The 27991-nt window shown below is 40.4% G+C and overlaps 2 protein-coding genes across 2 annotated transcripts in view; both read left to right on the top strand.

The window, feature by feature from the left end:
- Positions 1-27991, top strand: part of LOC115262576 (insulin-like growth factor-binding protein complex acid labile subunit) — a 181750-nt gene that overhangs the window by 133376 nt on the left and 20383 nt on the right. The window lies entirely within an intron of this gene.
- Positions 10896-16247, top strand: LOC134290850 (uncharacterized). The gene has a single exon (XM_062858062.1). It carries the CDS (start codon positions 10896-10898, stop codon positions 16245-16247), a length of 5352 nt encoding a protein of 1783 aa, XP_062714046.1.

Here is a 27991-nt window from a genome sequence, read left to right as displayed (position 1 = left end):
CAGGAGAACCTAGGCAACAAACGCAACGGCAACGGTGCGATGCAATCAGAAGGCTGTATATTTTAGTAATTAGACAAAGTCCTTTAATCAGTGCTGCAAACGTTTGCTCGATTTTCGTTCATTCCGACCATCGCATCGATTCGTTTCCTGCAGCACCAAAAGGATCCGGACGTGACCGAAGACAGGAGAGGAAAAAAAATCATCGTTTTCTTAAGCTACCCGGTCTGTTTAATTTTCTCACCTGGCTGTGAATTGGCCGGACCTGACAAAGGTCACGCCGGCGACGACGACGAAAAAAATATGAACTGAATTTGCCCCTCATAATTGTATTAAGCCGCCGACGGAGACCGAAGCTTAGGCCGCTCTGGTCATAAGTTTTATGATGTTATACTTATTTCTCTTTTGGGTTTTTGTTTTTCCATCCGGCTGCTTGGGAAAGAAACTTGAGGATTATCTGAAGGTGCATAATTTGAAACTCGCAGGCGTTAGATAAGCAACTTTATCATCATTAAGGATTTGAACGTTAACTTTAATGAAAAATCCTCCAGGAGCGGTTAGGTACAGGGAGCTTCTCGTCCTGGATTCGTCTCACGTGTCAGAACGCTGTTTAACATAAATTATGACTCTAATTCCCGCAATGCAACACGCAGTCGAGCGTACCTTCGAAATTGCGCCGTTGATCCGTGCACGCCGTATTAGCATAGACACAAAATTATGAATAAATAAAAACGTCTCCCTAAGCCGGTGGAATTTTGCGTCTTGCCGCAAATAATAGGCGTAGCGAAGACGATCCCCCTTCGGCATGGAAAACACAACGCACGAGAAGGTATGCAAATGCTGTTTGCTACCATATTTGAATTTGCCCAGCAGCCACGAGGGCGAAAATTACCCTCCTCACAAACATGAATATTTATCCTGCCTCAATAGATCCATCCACAAGCTGAGACCCCTATTAACACGGACTGGCTCCGTTGCAACCCTCGAGCAATAGGTACACCTTACCATTCGACGACGGTGGAAAACCATACAACACACACACACATAGGATGGTAAAACACGGACTGAATCATCTTCTCGACTTTGGCCAGGAGTAAAGACTATGTTTGCATCCTGTTTTGTTTCCACTACTGATTGGAAGCAAACAAACTGCTTTGATGAATCTTGTGAATCGAGAGAGAGTAAGTGGTTGGGTGCTACCACACCGTCTATTTCATGGGGCCAGAGAGAGATCGATCATTCTTCCTCACATACCTAGTTTGAAAATGTGTATTATTGGAAGGCAAAATTCCGCCTTCATGTAATACCTACTTGTTATTTTTATGCATTTGATTAGGATCGTAACGGTAGATTGGCTGAGAGTTGGGGAGTTTTTAATCAGCATTTTTTATTTAACTTGATTTCGTGTAAACTATGTACATTACCCTAGACTACTTGTTTCATTTTTTTTTATCGTTATCCTTATTTATACTTCCGATGAGAGTTTGGGGTCGTGGCCTCCTTTTTTTCAATCCCATATATCCACAATCTTCCGAAGGATTCTGAAAGTCCAGGTCTTATAAAAAAATAAGTCAAAACAACTTTAAACATAAATTTAAAATAAAAAAAGTATTAGAAGTTTTTTTGAAGTTGCAACATGCTCCAAAATGAAAATTCAAACTTTACGCAGTTAATTAAAAATAAGTCAATCAAATTTCAAGGTGAGATGTTAGAAATGCAGGTTCTATGGGAAAATCATTATTTATGCCATATGCATATTTTCAAACCTGGTTCAGTGATCTCTGGTTTGAGAAGATAATTGATAACCTATGTATTATTGGGATTTCCAGAAAGTGGGCTTGCTACCGGAGATTTCAGAAAGTAAATAACGCACCTGAGGCCTTCCGGAACCATTGAAAACGCATCTTAAGCCCCATGTAACACTTCTGAAGCATGCTGCAAATCCTTAATACCAATTTTCTGAAATTACCTCGAAATCCCTAAATGTTTCCAAAATACCCCTAAAACCATCACGGATCTCATGTAACGCACCTGAGACCCTCTGAAACTTCCTGAAATGCCCCATGAAATCCCCCTAAAACCCCCTCGGACCCCATATTACGCACCTCTCTCTCTCTCTTCTTGGCGTAACGTCCTCATTGGGACAAAGCCTGCTTCTCAGCTTAGTGTTCTATGAGCACTTCCACAGTTATTAACTGAGAGCTTCCTCTGCCAATGACCATTTTGCATGCGTATATCGTGTGGCAGGCACGAAGATACTCTATGCCCAAGGAAGTCAAGGAAATTTCCTTTACGAAAAGATCCTGGACCGACCGGGAATCGAACCCGTCACCCTCAGCATGGTCATGCTGAATACCCGTGCGTTTACCGCCTCGGCTATATGGGCCCTCGCACCTGAAACCATCGAAAATGCCTCCGTGACGTTTCTTAAACCAGCCTAAAATGCTTTGAAACTCCCTCAGACCCTAGCTCAGACCCTTGAAACCTGCTCTGAAAATCGATTTCCCAGCATTCTCACACTTCCAGCTCTCGAGTGACCCGAACAACTCTTTCGTAGTTTTTGGAACCACTGGAACTTCAGGTCTACATGGCGAAGCTGTCATTCCATACTCTCATCGTCATGGTTTGTTGTCGGTGCCATACTATTTATACAAGGCGAACAACATCGAGCCCCTTGAGACCTCCTCAACCCTTTTTGAATACCCTGAAACGCACTTGAGACCCTCTGGAACGTCCTTGAAATCCTTAAGCTCTCCTAAGACCTCCTGGAATCCCTTGGGACCCACAAGACGCGGTTGAGACCCCTTTGAACGTCCCTTCCAATATGAAGAGGTACACCATTGAGACCTTCCGGTACCTCTTGAAATCCCCCTGAAACTCCGTGAAATGCCCCTAAAACCCCTTGAAAAGCCCCAGAAACCCGCAGGAATTCTCATGAAACCCTTTTAAGACTTTTTGAATAGTCCCGTAGGTCCCCCAAAACCCCCAGATCGCAATGACGTTTCATTGTTTCAGACATACCAGCAAATTTGGTAATATGCCAGTAAAGGGCGATAAAGTACCCCTGCTTGCGCCGTCGGCGCAGTTGGTCGTTAGAGCGTGCAACCGTGCCGAGCTCTCGACGCATACTGATTAGACACCAGCAAAACAAACTGCTTGGCGGATAGGTATGCAGAGTGCGAGAGTAAATCTAGGCTTCATGAAAATAATTCGTTCTCACTTGTAGTTACCCGACTGGAAAATTATATCATGTTTATATCATATTGTGTTATGATGTTATAATACTTTTCTATAACTTATTATGTTATAAACTAGATGCAGGATGATGTTAAAATAATTAAAATTGTAACAAAAAGTATACTGGTCTAATCAAGATTATAACCGATTTTGTAATAATCATATCAAAATTATAACAAAATGTGATATGAATTTAAGGCTCATGACTACTAGTTTCTATCAAAATTTGATATAATTTTTCAAATACCGAGGACTCCGAACTAAATTATAATACAATGAGTGATCGGACAACATTTATAACATAATGTGATATAATTGCTTTATAGTATTGATTATATCCCAATGAGTTATAAATATCATGGTTCCTATTATGTTATATTATTGTTACAATTTTCTAGTCGGGTCTATGCGAGCGTGTTGTGGATTGGCATCTAAGCCGAAAGAGAGATGGGTTTTCGGAAAAAGGAGTGTTCACGACGTGGCTTCGGAGTTAGTTTGGCTTTCTAAGTATGTATTCCGCAGTATTGTTACTTGTTCTGTGGCTTAGTTGGTTGAAGCGCCGGTCTAGCGAATACGGAGTCATGAGTTCGAATCCCACCAGAACGCGATTTTTTCACAAATTTCCGCAGTATTGTTACTTGTTCTGTGGCTTAGTTGGTTGAAGCGCCGGTCTAGCGAATACGGAGTCATGAGTTCGAATCCCACCAGAACGCGATTTTTTCACAAATTTCATCTCTCAATTTGTCAATTAGTAATATTTCGTTTCGTGTCTTCTAATTACAAGTTTTTCCAGCAGTACCCCCAGATCCCCTGAAATGTAATCCCATGTAACCCCCTAAGAGCCCCTGAGACTCCCTTAAACACTCCTGAGACCTCATGGTATCCCCTGAAACTCTCATGGGTTCCCCTTGAAACGCCACTGAGATCTCCTGGCACCCCCTGAAACTTCCTGAGAGACCCGCTGGAACTCCCCTGAAATCCTTTGAGACTCCCTGGAACGCCCTGAAGCCCCCTGAAAGGAGCCTGAGACCCTCTTGAAATGCCCCTGAGACTTCCTGGTATCCTGGAAACTCTATGAGACTAGCAGAAACGCTCCTACAAACAGAATTATGCTCTCCTCTATAAACGCTCCCTGGCCGCCATTGCCATAGTTACCGTTACATTACATTTTCTTATGAACAATGGTTCTGAATAGCTCTCCCTCTTTTTATGCAGGGAATAAAAGAGCGGCATAAATAATGTGGGTTCAATTACGGTTCTGGAATGGTTCCCCTTTCTAATATCGTATTGTTTTACATCACATAAACCATGCAATATTATTTTATCTTTCCATTTTAATCCTGTTGAAGGGTTCTGTGGCTTTCCAACGAAACGAGCCTGACATTTTACTTTATATTAGAACTTCTTTTGCGAATTCGGACTAGACTCAAACTCAATAGCTAATTATTAATACGTGTTTGTGAATTTTCCGTAGCTTGCATAACTAGAATTGGATCACCCATGTCCAAGTTTGGGTAATTTCTGATTGCATTAACAGTCTAAGCTTAGGTTCCGTTACCCCATCAGCCAGATAACTGGGTGTTGCAAACTAAGCATTAATTATGGCAACACATAGAGCGGCATGATGGAACATTACGGAGCACGCCAAGTGTTAGTAGACTACTAGTGTAGTTGTATGAAGTGAGTGAATCGAGGTACTTCTTCTTTCTTCTTCTTCTTGGAGTAATGGCCCAACTGGAACAAAGTCTACTTCTTAGCTAAGTGTTCTATGAGCTTCATTTGCCAATGATCATTTTGCATGCCACCGGTCCGTACACCTATATTTCTTCTTTTTCTTTGTAAGAGGTTCGTATTTTCATACATTTTATTCTTTTGTTTTGATTATCAGTTTTTTTTGCTGCGTACCAACCATCAAAATTCTATATTGAATTCTATAAATTTTTAAATTGAGTTCCAAACCAAATTTATTTTTTCTCTTGCCTTTACTGCCGTGTGCAGCATAGTTGTCCCATGTTACAAAACAGCAAACCGAGAAAAACGCGTTTTAAGTTCCAGCCTTGTTTCCCTCTCTACGAACAAGTGTAATAAAAAATCAAAGTGAATTCATCAGGAGAGCGTTAGAATTGGTATTTATCATTGAAGTATGAACCAAAAATTTCATAGGTATTAAATTTACTTTAACTTTTTAAATAAAAACTCTGGTGGGACTGTAATGCCGATAAATCTAGCAAATTTCGGGATTTTATCGGCATAAGCTGTCCCATGTCATGCGAGATTTTCAGCATAAGCTGTCCCATGTTTCAGTTTTCAGCATAAGCTGTCCCATGTCGAATTTTTCAGCATAAGCTGTCCCATGTTGGGGGGGTGAAACGTATCATTTCATGAAATTGCCAAAATAATTTTTAAAAATCCATGTGAGTATTATCGAACCGGGCTCGACGAGTTGATGTTGTCAATCGATGTCCGACGCAATTTTGAAATCCAAGATGGCGGCCTCCGGTTTCTGCAAATCCATTGAATCCCACGCAATATGGATATTTCCGGAACGGGCACGACAAGCAGATGTTGAAAATCGATGTCCGACGCCATTTTGAAATCCAAGATGGCGGCTTCCGGTTTCTGGAAATCCATGGAAACCCACGCAATATGGATATTTCCGGAACGGGTTCGACAAGCAGATGTTGAAAATCGATGTCCGACGCCATTTTGAAATCCAAGATGGCGACTTCCGGTTTCTGCAAATCCATGGAATCCCACGCAATATGGATATTTCCAGAACGGGCTCGTCGAGCAGATGTTGAAAATCGATGTCCGACGCCATTTTGAAATCCAAGATGGCGGCTTCCGGTTTCTGGAAATCCATGGAAACCCACGCAATATGGATATTTCCGGAACGGGTTCGACAAGCAGATGTTGAAAATCGATGTCCGGCGCCATTTTGAAATCCAAGATGGCGGCTTCCGGTTTCTGCAAATCCATGGAATCCCACACAATATGGATATTTCCAGAACGGGCTCACTGAGCAGAAAGTACCATAAAGTAAGTTTAATCCACCCAACTTAGAGGTGCGTGCGGGAAACTAATTTTGAGTTGATTAGGTCGATATTGAGGGGGGTAGTTTCCATTTGGTCGCTTCTGGACGAAGTACCTACTGTAAGGGGCTATCCATTTATTACGTAAGGGAATTTTCACGATTTTTCAACACCCCTAACCCACCCAAAAAGTTTATAAGGTACCCCGGGGCAAGTGAGAATCCGGGGCAAGTGAGACCTACAGCCATATTTTTTTTATTTGTTAGTTTTAAGGCAAACATTCTTCATAGAAAACATAGGTATCACACCAACGGATACTTTGAATTCAAAAAATGTTATTGTTCTCACCATAAAGAGACCATATATGTTATTATTGTTCATATGTAATTTTCAATTCATTAAGTGAGATTAACGTGTTGTACTACATTCGTCGTTCAAAAATAGAATAACAAATAAAGAAAAACTTTTTCGGTTTCAGGATAATATTTGGAGTGCTTACAAATTATTTTGAACGAAAAAGCTGTAATTTATTTTCATTTATTACCTTTTGTTAACTGCTCTCACTTGCCCCAGTACATTTCAGCATCTGGGGCAAGTGAGACCTATTAGAGTAAACAAACACAATTTCATAGTTTGATCTCGCTTTCTTCAGCCCAAGTCGAAATTTCCACAAAAGTGAAGCGCAAATCGGCGCCTTAAGTAATCAATCGTTGAATTATAATTAATTACTTCTATTCTGATGATGAAACTATTGTTTAAAATGATAAAGGTTTTGGTAGAAGATATATTTTTCGAAATCATCTTTTTTCATATTTTCGTTCAAGTAATTTCTATTATTTTTTCGTTTTTTGTTGCATAATAAGGTTCTGAATGTTAGGGAGCCGGCCATAAAGTATGAAAAATTTAGAAAACGACTTATTCGAAGTTCACGATTTAAAAATCTTTATTTATTAATCGTCAAACTATGTAAGGAAAAACATAACATCTGTAAATCTTGAAAAATCTTTTGGCGAGACTCATCAACTACGTAATATGAAAAGTAAGTTTGGAAATCTTTCGGAATTTAACCTTAAGGTGCTTTTTGTATAAATAAAATCAATTTGTTTTGCACCAGCTGCTAGAGTTGAATCATTTTTTTTCCTCAGTGATTCATTATTATGTGTGTTACATAATTAATGCACGATACCACAAATTTTTCCCAACATAAATCGCTAAATATAGTTATTTGCATAAGATATGTATAATTTATGCTACCTTACATATATGCAGCAACTGTACTAAGCCATTTGTACAAAAAATCCGAATTGGTCCCACTTGCCCCGTGATACGCTGTAAATGAAGATCTGCTCCACTTTTCATTATATGCATAATATAAAGAATTTAAAAATTTTGAAACAATTTTAATGCTCGTTAATAAGAAGAAATATACCAACAATGTCTGTTAGAACCATTGGAATTATAAAATTATTTATGTTTAGAATTTTTTGGCTTGACAAAACCAAACTAGCATTTTTTTAGGTCCCACTTGCCCCGGGGTACCTTAAATTAAAAGTCAAGACTTACTGATGTAATAGTGTTAGAAAAAGTTTATAAATTAAAAATCAAAACTAAATTATGTAAAAGTGTTACAAAACGTTTTTAAATAAAAATCAAATTGAATGATGTAAAGTGGTAGAAGAAACAATAAATATGTTTTTTTTATTGTTGAAGAACCCATAAACATAAGTAAATATCGACTATTCCACATAAAATATGTATTTGTAATCTGATCCAGTACTGGTTTGTTATTTCAAAACATTTTGATCAAAAAAATATTAATATTCCATGATAACATGGGTAAAACTACTACATACTTCTTTGGGATAGTTTTCTTCCTTTTTAGATTTTAAAATGATGTTGAGCAACCGTTACCGATTTCGGTTCACCATCTTAGTGTTCCAAACCTCATCGGATATCGATTTATGTTCTTCGCATCAAACCCGATCGATGAAAACCTTTATTATACAGCAGCATCGCATGTATTACAAAATGTTATCGGATGTCAGCATTGAAATTACGGCCGCCATCTTGGATTATGGTCCGCCATCTTGAATTTCAAATAGGCTTCGTATATCTTTCCAAGTCCTACGATATTCTTTAGGAAGCCGTTTGAAGGGACCATCATAGCAATAAAAAAAAAATTCAGTATGGAAAAATTTACCTCCATGAGTCGATATCGAGTCCAGGAACATCGACTCATGGAGGTTCGACTGTTGTATCATAGCTTGTACCACCATTCCACCGCCATATTGAATTGTAATCCGCCATCTTGGATTTCAAAACGGCGTCATATATCGATTTTCGACTTCTACCCATCGAGTCCGATTGATAGATACCCATATTTCATGGTATCATAGCTCTTAACACCATTCCGTGGCCGCCGTCTTGGATGATAATTCGCCATCTTGGATTTCAAAATGGCGTCAAATATCGATTTTTGAGTTCTAATCATCAAGTCCGATCGATAGATACCCATATTGCATGGTATCATAGCTCATACCACCATTACATGGCCGCCATATTGGATTATGGTTCGCCATCTTGGGTTTCAAAATGGCGTCAAATATCGATTTTTAACATATACTCATCAAGTCCAATCGATAGATCCTCATATTGCATGGTATCATAGCTCAAAACACCATTCCGTGGCCGCCATCTTGGATTATGGTCCACCATCTTGGATTTCAAAATGGCGTCAAATATCGATTTTTGAGTTCTACTCATCAAGTCCGATCGATAGATACCCATATTGCATGGTATCATAGCTCATACCACCATTACATGGCCGCCATATTGGATTATGGTGCGCCATCTTGGGTTTCAAAATGGCGTCAAATATCGATTTTTAACATATACTCATCAAGTCCAATCGATAGATCCTCATATTGCATGGTATCATAGCTCAAAACACCATTCCATGGCCGCCATAATGGATTATGGTCCGCCATCTTGGATTTCAAAATGGCGCAAATATCGATTTTTGACTTCTACTCATCAAATCCGATCGATAGATATCCATTTTTCATGGTATCATAGCTCAAAACACCATACCGTGGCCGCCATTTTAGATGATGGTCCGCCATCTTGGATTTCAAAATGGCGTCAAAAATCGATTTTTGAATTCTACTCATCAAGTCCGATCGATAGATACCCATATTGCATGGTATCATAGCTCATACCACCATTACATGGCCGCCATCTTGGATTATGGTCCGCCATCTTGGATTTCAAAATGGCGTTAAATATCGATTATTAAGTTCTACTCATCAAGTCCGATCGATAGATACCCATATTGCATGGTATCATAGCTCATACCACCATTACATGGCCGCCATATTGGATTATGGTCTGCCATCTTGGATTTCAAAATGGCGTCAAATATCGATTTTTAACATCTACTCATCAAGTCCGATCGATAGATACCCATATTGCATGGTATCATAGCTCAAAACACCAATCCGTGGCCGCCATCTTGGATTATGGTCCGCCATCTTGGATTTCAAAATGGTGTCAAATATCCTTTTTTGAGTTCTACTTATCAAGTCCGATCGATAGATACCCATATTTCATGGAAACATTGCTCAAAACACCATTCCGTGACCGCTATCTTAGATTATGGTCCGCCATCTTGGATTTCAAAATGGGGTCGGATATTGATTTTTGACTTCTACTCATCAAATCCGATCGATAGATACCCATATTGCATAGTGTTCAGTCCGCAACGCTGCGAACTGAAGAAGGAGCACGCATCGTTCACGTGAAGAAAGCGCAAGCGAATCGAGGTAGCAGCACGCAATCTTCGCATGAAGGAAACCCCCCAAAAAGGAGCCAATCGCCACGCTGAGAAGGAGGAAAAAACCATCGTCGTCGTCGACGACGGCCGTCGAGGACGAGAGCAGAAGAAGCGCTACTTGGTGGCGCGAGCATCAGTGTCGTTATGCACCTCGAAGTGATTGGATCGCAGCAACAGAAGCAGCAGAGAAGTCAAACCGGCGAGTCAAGCCCGGCAGAAGAAAAGTGTGGGCCGATGACGGCCAGAGTAAAAGTTATGTAAATAGTGTAAATAGTCAAACATTAAAATGAATTAGAACAAAAACCAGTGTGTGTGTCGTTTGTCTCTGAGCCGGAAATTCCCTTGGTCCGCCAGTCGCCTGCGTGTCCGGTTGAGTCCTTTTCAGGGCTAGAGTTATTTGGAGATAGTTTTCCCATCCTATGGATTTCGCCGCTGGTCCGTCGGTCGCTGCATGGCAGTTTCCATACACCGAATCCACTTGGGGAATCGGTGAGACCGGCGGGCGCGCTGCAATCAAGGCAGCCTGGAGAAGAAAAGCAGTTTTACAGTCCACTGCAACACGCCGCAACATGTTTTGGTCCTTCGAGCCGGATGGTTTGGTTCATCATCGCTGCTGGCTGGAACGCATCGCGACTGGGCGTGATTGAGTGGAGTGGCTGGCTTGGAGACAAAAACACACACCACAAGAAAAGTTGGAACAAGTGAAGCAAAGCGAAGACTGGACAATCAAAACTGAAGTGATTAACTGCTAATGAACATTGGACAAAAGTGCTAGTGCAAGTGATTAATTAAGAATCATGCCGCCGAAGCGCACACCCGTGAAGAATATGGAAGGTGGTGGTAGCAATTCCGCCGCCGCCAGCAACGACGACGCAGTGGAAGAGTTCGACGCGCTGGTGCACATGCGTGGCTCAGCAAAGGCGAAGCTGACACGCGTCAAGCACATGATGGATCAAATCGTAGAGGAGGAGATCACGCTGCCGCAGGTCAAGGTGCACCAGAAGAAAGTGGAAGCTGCCTACAAGAAGTTTTCGGACTACCATGAACGCATCATGGTGATCTGCCCACCGAGTAAGAGACAGGATCAAGACTGTAAGTACGTTGAATTTGAAACATTGTACGACGACATTTCCCTCGCTCTCGAAACATGGATCGAGATGCTGAGTCAAACGAATCGTAACCAACAACCGATTGTGGTTCAACCGTCGCTTCCTCGTGCCATTCCGCATTTCGATGGCAAATACGAGCAGTGGGAAAAATTCAAAGTCATGTTTAGGGACGTGGTCGACAGATCGAATGATCCGCCACGGATTAAGCTCTACCATTTGGAAAAGGCTCTAATTGGGGACGCAGCTGGCATAATTGATGCAAAAACCATCGCTGATGGCAATTATGACCATGCATGGGAAATTTTAGCAGAAAGGTTTGAAGACAAGCGACGAATGGTTGATCATCACATCTCTGGGCTACTCAACATGAGGAAAATGTCGCAAGAAAGCCACTCTGAGTTAAGAGAGTTGGTCGATTCATGTGTTGGTCATGTCGAAAATTTGAAACATTTGGGTCTAGATTTTACTGGGGTATCAGATACAATCGTAACGCATATCCTATCCAATGCGTTGGACGATGAGACAAAGAAGTTGTGGGAATCCTCGGTCGCCCATGGGGAATTGCCTGAATACGAGGACACTGTCAAATTTCTGAAAGGTCGCATTTCCGTACTTGAACGTTGTCAAAAGTCCACTAGTGATAGTAAGGTCAAACAATCCGCGCGTGGTGCAGTCAAAGGACTCGTGTCCGGCAAGCAGTCGTCGAACGTGAAGGTGAACGTGGTGTCATCAAGCAGCTGTGAGTTCTGTGCAGGAGACCATCTGGCGTTCAAGTGCTCTACGTTCAACGGATTGTCGGCGGAGGACCGATTGAAGATGGTGCGTGATAAACAGGTGTGCTTCAATTGCTTGCGACGTGGTCACCGAAGCGGAGAATGCAAATCGAGCAAGACGTGTTCGAAGTGTAAGCGGAAGCATCATACGCTGCTCCATACAGGTGGTTCAGTGCAAAATTCAAGTTCCAGCAATTCCAGTGTGACAGATCAGCAGCAGGTTCCAAAGCAAGCGGCGCAGCCAGACAACGCAAATGTTCCGGGTAGCAGTACACCTAACACCGTGGCTTCGAATGTGGTCGAGAAGCCAATTTCGCAAGTGCTGTTGCTGACTGCAATGGTCAACGTTTTGGACAAACATGGAAAACCGCAATCATGTCGCGCTCTTTTGGATAGTGGGTCCCAGGTCAACTTCATCTCGGAGGCGATGTTGGAAAAGCTGCAAGTGGATCGAGAAGAAATCGACATTCCCATTACCGGAATCAACAGCGTCAGATCCAGCGTTCGACAACGGGCGAGGGTGGAGGTTCGTTCGAAGCATAATGGTTTCAAGATGGAGTTGGATTGCTTGGTCTCGCCGAAGGTAACGGGGAACCTGCCGACCTTTGAGATTGACGCTGCTACATGGGACATTCCCGCTGGAATTCAGTTGGCAGACCCTACGTTCTTCCGTCCAGGACAAGTGGATTTGCTAATTGGAATGGAATGGTACGACGATGTGCTCAAGTCTGGTCGTCTGAAGCTGTCAGAAGATCTGCCCACGCTCCAAGATTCGCAATTTGGCTGGTTGATTGGTGGAAAATATGCTAGTACTTTTTGTGGAACAATTGTGAACTCTAATGTGGCAACACCATCAAGTGACTCTTTAAACGAACTGATGCAAAAGTTTTGGGAAGTGGAAAGTGTTTCCAGTGAGAAGTGCGTGATGACTGAAGCTGAACAGTGTGAGCAGCATTTCCAGTCTACAGTTCGTCGAAATGAAGATGGTCGATACGTAGTACAGTTTCCACTTCGGGAATCAATCAGCCAGCTTGGAGATTCAAGACCAATGGCGCTGAGGAGATTCTACGCACTGGAGGCAAAATTGCAGAAGAACCCGGACATTAAGAAGCAGTACGACGAATTCATGGATGAATACGAGCAGCTTGGACATTGCAAGGAAGTGCATGAAGCGGAAGATCCTGTTGGTTTGCAGAGATGGTATCTACCGCACCACGCGGTACTCAAGCCGTCGAATACGACTACCAAGTGTCGCGTCGTGTTTGATGCATCGGCAAAGGTTGGTGGAATGGCATTGAACGACGTGATGATGGTTGGCCCTACAATTCAACCTGATTTGCTGACGATCATTTTGAAGTTTCGTATGTATCGGTATGTGCTAAGCGCTGACATCGCTAAGATGTATCGTCAAGTATTGAAGGACAAGTGTCATACTCCGCTACAACGCATTTTCTACAGGAAGAAGCCCATCGAACCACTGCGAGTCTTGGAGCTTCAAACTGTGACGTACGGTACAGCTGCAGTACCATTTCTGGCTATTCGTGCGCTGTATCAACTGGCAATCGACGAGGAAGCAGAATATCCTTTGGCAGCGGAGCTGGTGAAGAAGATGTTCTACGTGGACAACGTACTTTTTGGTGGTAACAATTTGGTAGAAGTGAGAGGCCTCCAACGAGAGTTGATTTCGCTACTGCAACGCGGAGGTTTTCATCTACACAAGTGGGCCGCAAACGATGAACGACTCCTGGACTCTATTCCTGAGGAGGATCGAGATAAACTGGTGAAGATTGAAGACTCTAGTGCCAATGAGGTAATTAAGACCCTTGGGCTTATGTGGGATCCGGTCGGAGATGATTTTCTGTTCCGGGCACAATCTGACTGCAACAATCCAGCACCGACAAAACGGCAAGTTCTGTCAGTTATAGCAAGGCTTTTCGATCCCCTCGGCCTGTTGTCACCAGTAATCGTTCTCGCAAAGGTGTTGATGCAGAAGCTGTGGAAGAACAAGATGGATTGGGACGATCGGCTGGATGAAGAACTACTCGACGACTGGAGATATTTTTTGAACGCGCTGCCACTTGCAGAGGATTTCCGAGTTCCTCGGCGGGTAATTTCTGAGGAAGAGGCAAGGATTGAAATCCATGGATTTGCGGACGCGTCAAATACAGCCTACGGAGCATGCGTGTACCTTCGGTCGGTGCATTCCGATGGTACTGCGAGTTCGAGCTTAGTTACAAGCAAGTCAAAAGTCTGTTCCATAACGCCTATGTCCATCCCGCGCAAGGAGCTGATGGCAGCTCTACTCCTGCATCGATTGGTTAAGAAAGTGGTTGACGCAATGGAATTGGAACACGTTCCGGTTACTCTCTGGTCCGACAGCCAGGTGGTCATTGCGTGGCTAAACAAGCCGTTGGACTGCCTGCAAGTATTCGTGAGGAATCGTGTAGCCGAGATTACAAGCGAAAGCGAACATGTTTGGAAGTACGTTCGCTCTGCAGACAACCCAGCAGATATTGTATCGCGAGGCATGCCAGCGAAAGCGCTCGCGACGAGCAACCTATGGTGGAATGGACCGTTTTTCCTGTGCAGTGCAGCATATGACGAAGTGGTTCCTGCAGCTCTGGAAGATGGAGAGATTCCTGAACTGAAGCCGGCAGTATCTGTCAACGTGGCAACTGTATACGAGGAGCTTCCGATATTGACAAAGTTTGAGTCATTTCGGAAGACACAAAGGATCATCGCCTACGTTTTAAGGTTCATCAAAAACTGCCGTAAGATTGGTGAACGAAGCACTGCAACGACGCCCACGATTTCTGAACTGAAGGAGGCAAACAAGCAGATCATCCAAGCGATCCAGAGGAGCGAACTTCAGGATGAAATCGATCGCCTGCAAGCGGGGGAGCCATGCAAGAGAATCGGCAATCTGAATCCTTTCTTGGACGACGGATTACTACGAGTTGGAGGTAGAATTCGTCACAGCAAACTAGCATACGAGGTAAAGCATCAATGGATCGTTCCGGACAAGCACCCCGTAACGAGAAAACTCATTGCAGCGGTACATAGAGAAAACCTGCATGCTGGTCCGAGTAGCGTGATCACAGCCCTAAGAGAGCGCTACTGGATACTGAACGCCAGATCGACGGTACGAAAGGTGACGAGAAGTTGCATAACTTGCTTCAAATCAAGCCCGAAGCTTGCTGAGCAGTTCATGGGAGACTTGCCGTCGTATCGCATCACCGCTGCACCTACGTTTCTGAAAGTTGGAGTAGACTTCGCTGGACCTATCTTCATAAAGCAAACCGCCAGGAAAGCAGCTCCACTGAAAGGCTACATATGCGTATTTGTCTGCATGGTTTCGAAGGCAATGCACTTGGAAGTGGTGGAGAACCTATCCACTGAAGCGTTTTTGGCAGCACTACAAAGATTCGTATCCAGAAGAGGAGTACCCGAGGAAGTGTATAGCGACAACGGAACGAATTTCATCGGCGCGCGATCAGAGCTTCGTGAGTTGTACGAGCTCTTCAAGTCCGACCTAACCAACGGTAAGCTATCACAGTTCTGTCAAGTCAAGGAGATTAAGTGGACCACGATTCCCCCAAATGCACCTCACTTTGGAGGGCTATGGGAGGCGGGCGTTAAAAGCGTGAAGTCTGTTCTGAAGAAAGTCTATCAGTCCGCCTCTCTGACAATAATGGAATTTGCGACCTTGCTGTGTCAAATCGAGGCTATTCTAAACTCTAGACCTCTTTTTGCACATTCCTCTGACCCCAATGACCCAACCGTTTTAACCCCTGGCCATTTAATGATCAATAGACCTTTAACTGCTATCCCTGAGCCTAGTCTTGAGGACATCCCCATCAACCGCCTGTCAAAATGGCAGCACATTCAGCTTCTTCGACAGCATTTTTGGCAACGCTGGTCGAAAGAATATTTGGTAGAGCTTCAATGTCGTTCAAAGTGGACGAAGAAGCACCTCAATGTAGTCCCTAACATGATCGTCCTGTTGAAGGAAGACAACGTGCCACCTCAACAGTGGAAAATGGGTAGAATCGTCAAAACCTATCCAGGTCCCGATGATCTCACTCGTGTCGTCGACGTTCGTGTGGGCAACAGCGTTTTCAAGCGGCCAATCCACAAGTTGGCACCCTTGCCCATCCTCGAAGAAGAACCAGTCCGTTCCACACATCAGGACGAAGATTCCAAGGAGCCACCAGTGTCACTCTTTTCCCGGGTGGCAGCATGTTCAGTCCGCAACGCTGCGAACTGAAGAAGGAGCACGCATCGTTCACGTGAAGAAAGCGCAAGCGAATCGAGGTAGCAGCACGCAATCTTCGCATGAAGGAAACCCCCCAAAAAGGAGCCAATCGCCACGCTGAGAAGGAGGAAAAAACCATCGTCGTCGTCGACGACGGCCGTCGAGGACGAGAGCAGAAGAAGCGCTACTTGGTGGCGCGAGCATCAGTGTCGTTATGCACCTCGAAGTGATTGGATCGCAGCAACAGAAGCAGCAGAGAAGTCAAACCGGCGAGTCAAGCCCGGCAGAAGAAAAGTGTGGGCCGATGACGGCCAGAGTAAAAGTTATGTAAATAGTGTAAATAGTCAAACATTAAAATGAATTAGAACAAAAACCAGTGTGTGTGTCGTTTGTCTCTGAGCCGGAAATTCCCTTGGTCCGCCAGTCGCCTGCGTGTCCGGTTGAGTCCTTTTCAGGGCTAGAGTTATTTGGAGATAGTTTTCCCATCCTATGGATTTCGCCGCTGGTCCGTCGGTCGCTGCATGGCAGTTTCCATACACCGAATCCACTTGGGGAATCGGTGAGACCGGCGGGCGCGCTGCAATCAAGGCAGCCTGGAGAAGAAAAGCAGTTTTACAGTCCACTGCAACACGCCGTAACAGATTCACCGTTAAATAGCAAGCACTCTGACGTTTTGACCGCCATCTTGGAACCTAAGCCGCCATCTTGAATTCCAATACCCTTATAACCACCTCTTTAACAAACAAATAAACAAACATACAAATTTACATACACATTAACATACAATTTAACATACAAACATACATACATTGACTTTTATATATATATTTCGCTTGTTTTACGGCTCTTTCAGTCTATATTAAGCAGCTAAAACGCCTTTCGCATCTACTGTCCTACGTTTCGGTGTGTATTTCACCTTCTTCAAGTTAGATACGGTTAGCTGCAGTGCGCGGGCGATAGGGAAGCTTAGCTTTTATCCACAGCGTAGGTGCGGGCAAAAGCAACAAGTGCAAAGCTTTTATAGCACAGATAATCGATACAGTGAACGCAAAAGGTATTCGAACACATGCACCGTAGAGGGACGCCATCAACAAAAATCATAGACAGCAATATGTCGGACAAGACTCATACACACACAACAACAAAACGCAGCCTCTAATTCCCAGAAGAAGGTGAAATACACACCGAAACGTAGGACAGTAGATGCGAAAGGCGTTTTAGCTGCTTAATATAGACTGAAAGAGCCGTAAAACAAGCGAAATACTCGTCAATACAGTCGTTAGCAGTCAGTCAAATTTATATATATAGATTGCATGGTTTAGAGCCTAAAACTCCATTAAACAGTCGCCATCTTGAATTTTGAGCCGCCATCTTGGATTGTAGACCGCCATCTTGGATATTCTGGTCGCCATCTTTGGACTGGTTACTGATTACACCCTCCACTGGTTACTCATAGCTTACTCCAATTTAGCTTTAGAAGCTGAGAAAAAAAACATGGGACAGCTTATGCTGAAAAATTGAACATGGGACAGCATATGCTGCAAAATAGAACATGGGACTACTGCAAAATTGAACATGGGACAGCTTATGCTGGAAAATTGAACATGGGACAGCTTATGCTGAAAATTGGAACATGGGACAGCTTATGATGACAAAAATGAACATGGGACAAATTGACTTGATGTTGTTTTTATAGATTTTCCGAACAAAGTGTACTAACCGAGGGCAGTTTCTAAAAGAATACGTAAAAATAGACCGTTTGGCGAAAAAAAGTCAAAATCGACAAAATGTAACATGGGACAACTATGCTGCACACGGCAGTTTACTGCAAGAAAGTCACAAACATAAACAAAAGAATTCACGGAATTATTTTAAAATTGAAAATTTTAGTAATAATGAAAAAAAAAATACATTCTGGAAATGTGAATGATTCATACGTAAGAAAAACTGTAGGATAACCAATATAATTTGGACCCCTATATATTTTGGACTCCCTGAGTCGTATTATCACAACTTTCACAGATTTAATGAAGAGATGGCAAAAATTTTTAGAATCTTTCGCTAAATTAGATTGCTCTGCACGGGCAGCAATCATTTCCGCACTGGGAATAGCATTATTTGCCTTGAAATTCATTTTTGTCAATCTCGTCATCCGTGTGAGTGTCGTACCATGTTTACAAAAAGAGATTGCGGTGCTGAGGAAACTTGCAGATGTAAACAAAAACGTCTATCATTCTAGCGCATTAAATTCGCAAAGTTCGTGTAATCAGCCTTTCTCAATCAAGTAATTAGGATGTGATCCAGCATATTCAAGTGGCAGATTGGCAGAAAATAGTTTCAAACGGGTTTAAACACCGGTTGTCCAAAATACATACTTAACCCTTTCGGGACGACTTTTTTCTACACATATTTCGGGAACGAATTTGTGTTTTTCCAATGGTATACATTATAATACTTAGGGAAACACTGATATATTATGTTAAACATTTTTTTCGGGATGTTCTAGGTCATCCAAACTGTCTTGGAGTTGTAATACTGGGAGATTCAAATAAATACATGAATTTACAACGTTTCTCCCAGCAGAACATGTTTGATAAGACTCATTGAGTCAAGGAAACTATTTGTTTACCGAGTCAAAAGTATTTCAGATATCGACGATACTCCAAATTGTCCCGAAATAAGATTACATGATCTACCAGATCAACAAACGTTTCAAAGATGTTATATCGTATCGAAACATATCCAAGTAGACCCTTTCAGTCAAAATACCAACTTTTGCAACTGCGTCAACGAATTACAGGTATTCTAGATCCTCCAATAAGTACGTTAATTTGGATAATTCATTTTACCAAATCAACCAAGACTTTAATTGTGTCTTTTTGTTATGAAATATATCCAAGTAGATCCTCTAAACCAAAATGCATTAGAAATATACCAGGTCATCTAAAATGTACGTGAATTTTTATTCATTCAACCAAGGTTGCTCCTTGACAAGATATCAAGCATATTCCTAAAGCATATTATTTATTTTTTATTCTATTCCATTCACACCGAATAGTTTTCCCAGTAAACATAAAACAATTACATTTATGGACTTCTGCCTGAATTTATGCTGAACTGTTTACTCTCACAGACAAATTGGCGCTTGAGCGGCATGTCGTGGTTACCATGAGAAAATTTTCAAAGTCCTTGAAAATCGTCGTGGTCTTGGAACTTTTAGATGGCTTTCATGGATAGCGTGATTGAATTCGAAATGTGTGATTCACTCGCGTGTAAGTGTGCGCTAATTTATGACTTGCTAGTGGGATTCGAGAGAAAATGAGAATTATGAGATTCCAATGAAACTCTGGAGCGTTCCGAGGGGAAAGCTGATTTACATTTTGAAAGGCATTTCGCTGGGGTTTCGGGGTGCGCACTTCAAGAGAGTTTCAGTTTGATCTACGATAAGATCCAAGCCTGATACGATTGCGGATCAGTCTACAATAGGAGGAATTCAGCTTGAATTCCCATGCAAATCCTTTTGAAAATCTTGTGGAACTCCAAAAGACATACTGGAGGCGAATTTTGATATGTCATTGAGGAAAATTCGGTGGGGTTTCTAATAGCAAATGAAGGGAAATTATAGTGGAGAAATCTGATAAGAACCAGATCAATATTGGTCGAGATTTTTTGTGGGTTCCGGTGTGTTTTTGACAAGGCTAATGATTAAAGATACTTGTGATGAAATTGATTTGAGAATCTTCTGTGATTTCTCCAGGTGTTCATGCGGGATTGCTTCAGAGATTCTTTCCAGGATTTTTTTAGGAATTCCCTACGAGATTCCTCTAAGAGTTCCGAAAAACTTCAAGGAATTTTCTCTGAGATTCCTCCAGGAGTTCCTTCTGAGATTCCTCAAGAAGTTCCTAAATTCATTCCTTTGGACATTTTTTCTATAATTCCACTTTTTGGAACATTTTCAGATTTTTGTCTTTTGAGGTTCCCAGATACAATTCACAGATAGAACTGTTGGTGAGATATTTGTAGGGAAATCAAAAAGAACCCCTAGAGGAGCTCCTACTTAGTAGTGCTAAAAAAAACTCTTGAATTGTGTAATAAATCCCACAAGGATTACGAACATCTAGGAAAATTCCAGAATGATCTTCTGGAGGAATTCCATAAGAATCGCAGAAAGTGAAAAAGGAGTAATTTCTGAAATGAGTTAATGTAAGAATCCTGAAAGGAGTTCCTGGAGGAGCGGTTGCAGAAGATCTTGAAGAAATCCCGCAAGATTTTTTTTTGGTTGAATTCCAGAAAGATTACCCGGATGAATCGCTGAATAAATTCCTTGAGAAATTTCAGATGGACCTCCCGGAGGAATCTCTTATAGAGTTTTTGGAGGAATCCAGATGGAACTCCGGGAGAAGTTCCTGAAGGAATCCCGGAAAAGGATTCCTGAAGGAATCATGAAAATAATTGGATGAAATTTCAACTGGAAATGCTTGGCATATTGATTATTTTTGCTCTACAGTCTTATACAAACATTTAATAATTGTCCCGCTCCAAACTAGGACCAAAACGTCGATGCGAAAATAAAATTAGTTTTCCTAATGCTTGTATAGGACTGACTGCCGAGCCAATACAATCAATGTTCTTGGAATCTGTGAATAAATTCTCGAAGGTATATCGGAAAGACGTTATGAATTAATTCCGGAAGAAATCCCGGTTGAAATTCCTGTAGGAATTCCAGAAAGACCACTTGGTGTAATCTCAGATCAAAATCCCCGAGGTCTCCCGAAAGGTTTTGCGAGAAAAACCGATTTAGGCTCTCCTAGAGGAATGCTATTAAGACGTCCTGGAGGCATCCCGGAAGATGTTCCCGGAGTAATCAAGAATTCCTTCAGAAAGGAACTTCTAGAGGAATTCCAGAAGGTATACCTGAGAGGAGTTTCTCCTGCAAAAACCCATAAAAATCTCCAGGAGGAATCCCAGAAGGAACTCCTAGAATAACCACAGAAGAAACACCTACAGGAATTCAGGAAGGATTTTCAGGATGAATCTCACAAAGAATTCTTGGAGCATTCCCAGAAGCAACTTTTGGAAGGAATTTTTCATGAATTCTGGGAGGGATTGGATTTACAGAAGAAAATCCTGGAGAAACTCTCAGATGTTCGTAATGTAATATTACAGAATTCCTTTAGGTGTTTTTCTCCAGATGATCCGTAAATAAATCTTCTATGAGTTTTTGTTTTATCAAGTTCTCACATTTTTTGTAAATTCTTACAGAACAACCTGAGAGAAATCCCTCTAACAACTTCTTAAATAATAAATTCAGCATTTTTTTATAAGGCATTCTTCCAAGAATTTCTTCTGAGTTTTCCCAAATGGTAGTGCCAATATTTCTATCTAGAAATATATGATAGGAATCCTAGAAAAAAAAATCTAAAGGAATCTTCCTTGAACTTCTACAGACATCTCTGAAGAAACTCCTGGAAGAATCTCGGAATGAATTCCTTGAAGAATCTTCGGAAGAACTTATGGAATAATCTTGGAAAAACTACCTGGAGGATTCGAGGAACACTGGAAGAATCTCGGAGGTATAAAAAAAATCCGGGAAGAAATCTATGAAAGAATCCCGTAAGGAGATTCAGGAGGAATTTTGGAAAGAACTCCTGGAAGAATACCAGAGGAACTACAGAAGTAATCCTGAATAAATCCCATAAATATCTCGAGTAATTCCGTAATCACAATTTAAATTCCTATGAGGTTCTGTGACATTTTCCGAAACAATTTAAAAAAGGTTTCCGGAATTATTTGGAAAAAATCCTTCAGGGGTTACTCCAAGAATCCCTTTCAGAATATCTCAATTTTTTTTATTAAATCTTTCTTATGAGCCCCACCGGAATGCCTCTTACTATATAATAACCGAATTTTCAATATAACTTCCCTCTATAATCAATCCCAATTCCATCAAATCATATCCGAATCCACATAGGAATTCCACCATAAACACTTTTAGCGTCTTCCAATTCCCCCTACCGTAGACTGAGCCGCAATCGTATCAGGCTTTGATCCTACGATTCCAAAGGGATTGATAATTGCAATCCCTTTGAAAGTCCTCCTATAAATCCTAGTGAATCTCATAATTCACGTTTTCCCCAGAATCTCACCAGCAAGTAATAAATTAGCAATTATTTCACACGGATGAACCACACATTTCGAAATCAATCACGCTTTCCCTGAAAGCCTACGAAATTTTATATGTATACCGAATATACATAATCATAGCCAATCATGGGAAGGGCTCAGCTTATCTGAAATATTTATCGAGCACTTGACACTGAAGAAGTCTGTAAGTCATAGACGAAATAGGCTTATCTGTCCGAAGATAAGCACAGTAGTAGAATTAAAAGAAATTTGCTCGTCCTTTCTAGTTTTTCTTAAAGTAGTTATTCATTTTTATTTTTTTCTTTTGCAAGAGTGAAGTGTTTTTAAATCTAACTATAGTTTCAAGTAGGTATCAATTTTTGAAAGCTACACAGTATTTTGTTTTTCAAACGGGATTTTAATTTTCCAACGTTGACGATACTGAAGGAACTTGAAGCCTTGATTAAGGACTGCTCAATTTATATAACGGACAACATTACAAGGCTATAAAAAGAAGTAGTTCAAATTTAACCACCCTTGCTTTGTTGTTCAGTACATCTTCTTTCATTATAGTAATCATAACTTTATAGAAAATCGGCCATGAATGAGATGAATTTTTCGATTGCCAAAAATCGAAATATATTCAAAACTACTATTTTTATATGGTACATCGTTTTTGATATTGAAAAAGTATGTGTCATGCTACAGCAGTATAAGTAACAAACATTGTGGCAAAATTTAAACTCAATTGACATAAGTTGTTTAGATATTAAAGTCTCAAGTGAGACTCGATTTCTTGAATTATATTCAATTGTAAAGCGAAAAGGCATGAAAATATTAAATAAGCATTTTTATGCATCCAGTCAAAAGTATGAACGATGCAGTTTTAAATGTAGAAAACCGCTTCTAGGTATTATTACTGGATTGATTACTGTGCTCCATAACAGGCCAAGGAAGCAAAACAGTTCGTTCTTGGTAGGTTCTTCCGAATAACAATGCAACCTTTTGCAAATTTTACATAACAATGATGTCGGAAATAAAAACTTTACATCCAGTTATTTTCAAATAAGGTGTACAATAACATAGGATCAACTTTGTTGAAAATAAATAATAACAAGATTCTCTAGAATCGAAAACTTGCTTTTTTTTTGTTTTTATTTTTGTGTATTTTAACTAGTTGCTAATTCTACACTCAAACGAAAACTTGCATCAATGGAGCAAAAAGCATGCATTTTTTTACTATGATCATCTTTATGGATTATTTGTTTGATAAAAAAGCAATTAAAAGTACATGTTTCTTCTGTATCAATCTGAAAGCAATATACTTCTACGCTGGACAAATTTGAGCTGAATCCGTAGTGCAACGACAATAGTGGAATCAAATAACTATATTTTCTCAATTATTATGAAAATAAGTCAACTCTCTAAATCAAGCTGGATGCTGCTTGGTGCATTATTACTGACTAATAATTGAGCTCTACCTTCAGTAGAGTAGTATTTATTTCCAATACATTAAAACATACATGAAAATGTGCGTGCAAAGTATGTGGAAAATTGTGTAGAATTTTGAGAAATAGGTTTTTATTGATGTTTAACTATAACCACTTCATTCACATAATAAAGAACATTTTGTATAATGTTATATTTTTCCTGGGATGTACAATGATTATTGTAAAATAAAAAAAAATATATCGTACAAGCAAAATGTCCGATTTATAAATTGAACAGTCCTTAGGTGGTAAACTTTTGGTTTGTCCAGTAGGATATTTTTCATGAACTCTAGAATGATCTGAAGAACCAAGAACATTCAAAATATCAGAAAGCTTGGTGGAAGCTCTTTATGCAGACTCACAAAATCTGATTGGGCAAATTTTATTGTTAAAATAAAACTGTGAATACTTCAGCTGATCTAATAGATCATTTGGGCCATTCAGCAATAGCTGAAATAATATTGGTGGGCCCAGAAAATCACGCAAATTTCAAATAATAGATAATAATCCGGGACGGGACCCGTCAGGTGCTAGTGAAAGTACAAAACCATTTGTCTGTCAGAAAAGACCACTTCTGATTGATCGATTTGAAAAAAGCAGCGTTGCGTCCCGTTACGTTTGTTTGCAATAGGGCTCTTTGTTGCTAAGTTTGCCGTGTTGTTTGTAGCTACTGTTTTTTTTTTTTTAATTCTTGTTTTGTTGAAAGTTGATAACCATCAACATTTAGCATATGTTTCACTTTCTGTTCTGTTTTTATTCCGAGCTTGACATGGAGAAATTTACTCATCGAAGCAGAATAGGTAGCTAAAAAAAATAGTCAACAAGTTTGATGGATTTGCGTATGAATATTATTGGCAACACAGAAGCAACACCCGCATGAACTCTATTGAAAATAATAGAAGGGCTTGTATTTACCAGCCAGCTGCCATGTCCCGTCCGAGATAATTATCAACACTGATTTATAGATGCTCAATGGGTATCTATTGGGACACAAAAAGACATTTACTCCTGTACACTTTTTGAGTTCCATTCTGGTCCCATATTAACTGTGCAAAATTTCAGATCGATCGAAGAAACTATATTTTAGCGCCAGCCATTTTAAGTTTTCATACGATTCAGTATGGGGAAAATCACGTATTCAAAGAAAAATCGCCACAGGTTCCCCTTAACCCCTAAAAATAAATCGATGAATGATTTCTGATGGAAATTTTACGAGGAATCAACCCTCCGAAGAACGCAAAGTGATCTGAGGTATGTGGAAAAAGTTATTGACTGAAAACCGTATGGCATGCAAACGCTGTTTAACATGTAAGGAAAAACAATAAATAATAAAATCCCGTTATTTTATCGATCTGGTGAGGCCTAATAACTTTTCCCACGAACGTCGCATCGATTTGCGGTCTTGGGAGGTCTGATTCCTAGTAAAGTATTCTACAGAAATCATTCATCGACTCATTTTTAGAGATCTAGGGGTGACTCCTAGCGATGTTTCTTTGCAGGAGTAAAATTTTCTTATAGTAAATCGTATGAAAAACTAAGAATGGCGGGCGCAAAAATATAGTTTTTCCGATCGATCTGAAATTTTACACAGTTGATATGGGACCAAAATGGATCTCAAAAAGAATATAGGAACTTGAGTTTTTCCATTTTTTGTATTTTTCCATATAAACCGTGTACCAGGCTAGTATCTATCGTTGTTAAGAGCATCTCCAAAGTTGGTCTCATAGATCATATGACCTGATCTTTTGGATCTTTCTTTTGGGTCTAGAACTTCTATATTAGAAAAAAAACATTTGTAGTGCTGCGTTTAACCTTATTGGTGCATTGAGATCATTTTGGTCCAGCCATTCACGCTGCCCGTACACTACGCTAGCGAGGTGTGCATTACCTAATGCATAATTAGGGTTAAACTCACTAAATGATTGTACATATCTGTGATACAAAATAAAGCAACTATCCCAGACTTGGTTGACCTGAAGATGATATTGAATAACTTGGAATATCTGACTCACATCAAAATCAAAATCATGAATGGTCGATCTTGCTTTGTAGAACCTGCAGGGCTATGTCTCGCTTACCGAGGAAATCTATGAACTTGTAAAATAAACTAGCTGTTGCGGTAGATCGTATGACCTGATTTCTAGGGTGATTTACATAACATCTTCACATAACATCTAAATTTAAAAAAAAAATACATAAGTTCCTGCGTATATATTCACTGAACAAGAGTGGATAAATAATATAGTAAAAAGAAATTTGAGTGCTTTGATGCTTTGGTCTTAAAGACCATTAGAATTTAAATTTCGGATAAGACTAATAGACCTAGAATGTCTTACACACATCAACATTAATTAAAAATGATTCATCTTTGTAGAATCAGTTAGTATTGCCTCACTGGTCATGGACATATATGTACATAAGTATATAGAACCTAGAACATCTAAATTGCTAAAAAATATTTCCAATGCAATCTGGGCTTTAGAAACATGATTCGATACACTATATTGCTGAAGGAAATGTGAGCTTTTTTTTTGTTTTTATTAATGTGTATTTTAACATCAAGCTAATTCTACACTTAGGAAATGTGAGTGCCTTTTCTGACTTATTTAGATGACCTGAAGTTTCAGAGGAGATGGAATACAAATATCAAAGCCGCAAACGATCCAGTTTTTTTTGTAGAAGAAGTTTGGACATGTCTTGTTAACGTAGGACATACGTTGAATAATAGTAAGGTCAATATCTTTTACACATCAAAATTAATCATAAATCATTCATCTTGTTCTGCAGAAGCTGCATTGGTATATTTCGTTAGCTGGAATCACGTACAGAGCTCTGGTTGTTGTGGTAGATCATATGGCCCTATCTCCAAGATGATTTGGAGAACCTAGAACATCTAGATTACAAAAAAAAAGTACCTGTAATGCTGCGCATGGGCTCATTGAGCATAAATGGATACGTGGTATTGTTGAAGTAAATGTGAATGCTTGGGTTGATCTTATAGATCACTTGGCCTGAAGTTTCGGATGCAGTAAATGAACCTTGTATGTCTTACACGCATCAACTTTAATCATGAATGTTTCATCTTGATTTGTAGAACCTGATTGGGTATGTCTCGTTAGCCGGAGACGGTTGTTGAGGTAGATCATGCGACCTGATCTCCAGGGTGATTTGGAGAACTTTAAATATTTAATTTGTTGAAAATTAAATTGGTTGTACTGCGTATAGCTTCGCAGAACCTAACTTGTTAAATAGAATCTACAAATATACAACCCATACCTTGGTTGATCTGATAGACCATTTTGGCTGAAGTTTCGGATGATTTGGAGAGCATAGAACATCTCATATCCACGTGACTACAATATTCATGATGGACGCAGGCTTATAGAACACGGTTGGATATATGTAGGTGTAAACAATTGTTGATATACTCGGTGCTCATTAGATTAGAGAGCATGCTCTAAGAACTGAAAATCACCAGATGTTCTGGATCCCTGGGATGTCTTGGTGTAACTAAATATGATCTATAACATTTTTCCCTAATTGTTATCATCTGGCGGTACAACTTTGCCAAAGAAACCATACAGCTATCTATTGCCATTGATTTTATACAGCTCATCATATAAGGTGGGCTAATATGACCCATCCGTCCCGAAAGAGTTAAGAGGGTCCAAAACGTGGTGTTTCAAAAATAAGTTATTTTCATTAAATTTTCAGGCAGAAATGACCTTGTGGGTATTTTTAACGGATAGTGGACCCTTTGAATATGTATTTTTTTTTACTTAAATTCAAACTAATGTCCTCTATGTAACAGATGATGTTGAGTGTCGCCTTGGATGTGCCGAAAAACTTTGTCGAAGACCTTAAAGCAATCATACCCATGTGGCGAAAGTAATAGCGTTCAGATCATCGGATGATGCCTAACATTTAACATGTAAATAAAGAACATCAACAATAAAATCTTAATTTTTGGCCGGAATTAGCAAGCGTATAATTTTTTTCCACTGGCGTCGGATCACTTTGCAGTCCTGAGCAAAGTTTTTAGGCATATCTTAGGATACATCAATGTCAGTTCCACCGTTTTAGACAATTTTTTCAACTGATGAGAAAAATGCAAAAAAACACGTTTTTGCATACTAAATCCCA

The sequence above is a fragment of the Aedes albopictus genome, chromosome 3, assembly GCF_035046485.1.
Source record: "Aedes albopictus strain Foshan chromosome 3, AalbF5, whole genome shotgun sequence".
In the NCBI taxonomy this organism is placed as follows: Eukaryota; Metazoa; Arthropoda; class Insecta; order Diptera; family Culicidae; genus Aedes; species Aedes albopictus.
Note: the sequence above shows the minus strand (reverse complement) of the source record. Positions and strands in the feature narration are given on the sequence as shown.

Excerpts from the sequence above, each read along its gene's own strand:
- LOC134290850 (XM_062858062.1), top strand. The coding sequence starts at position 10,896 with ATGCCGCCGAAGCGCACACCCGTGAAGAATATGGAAGGTGGTGGTAGC.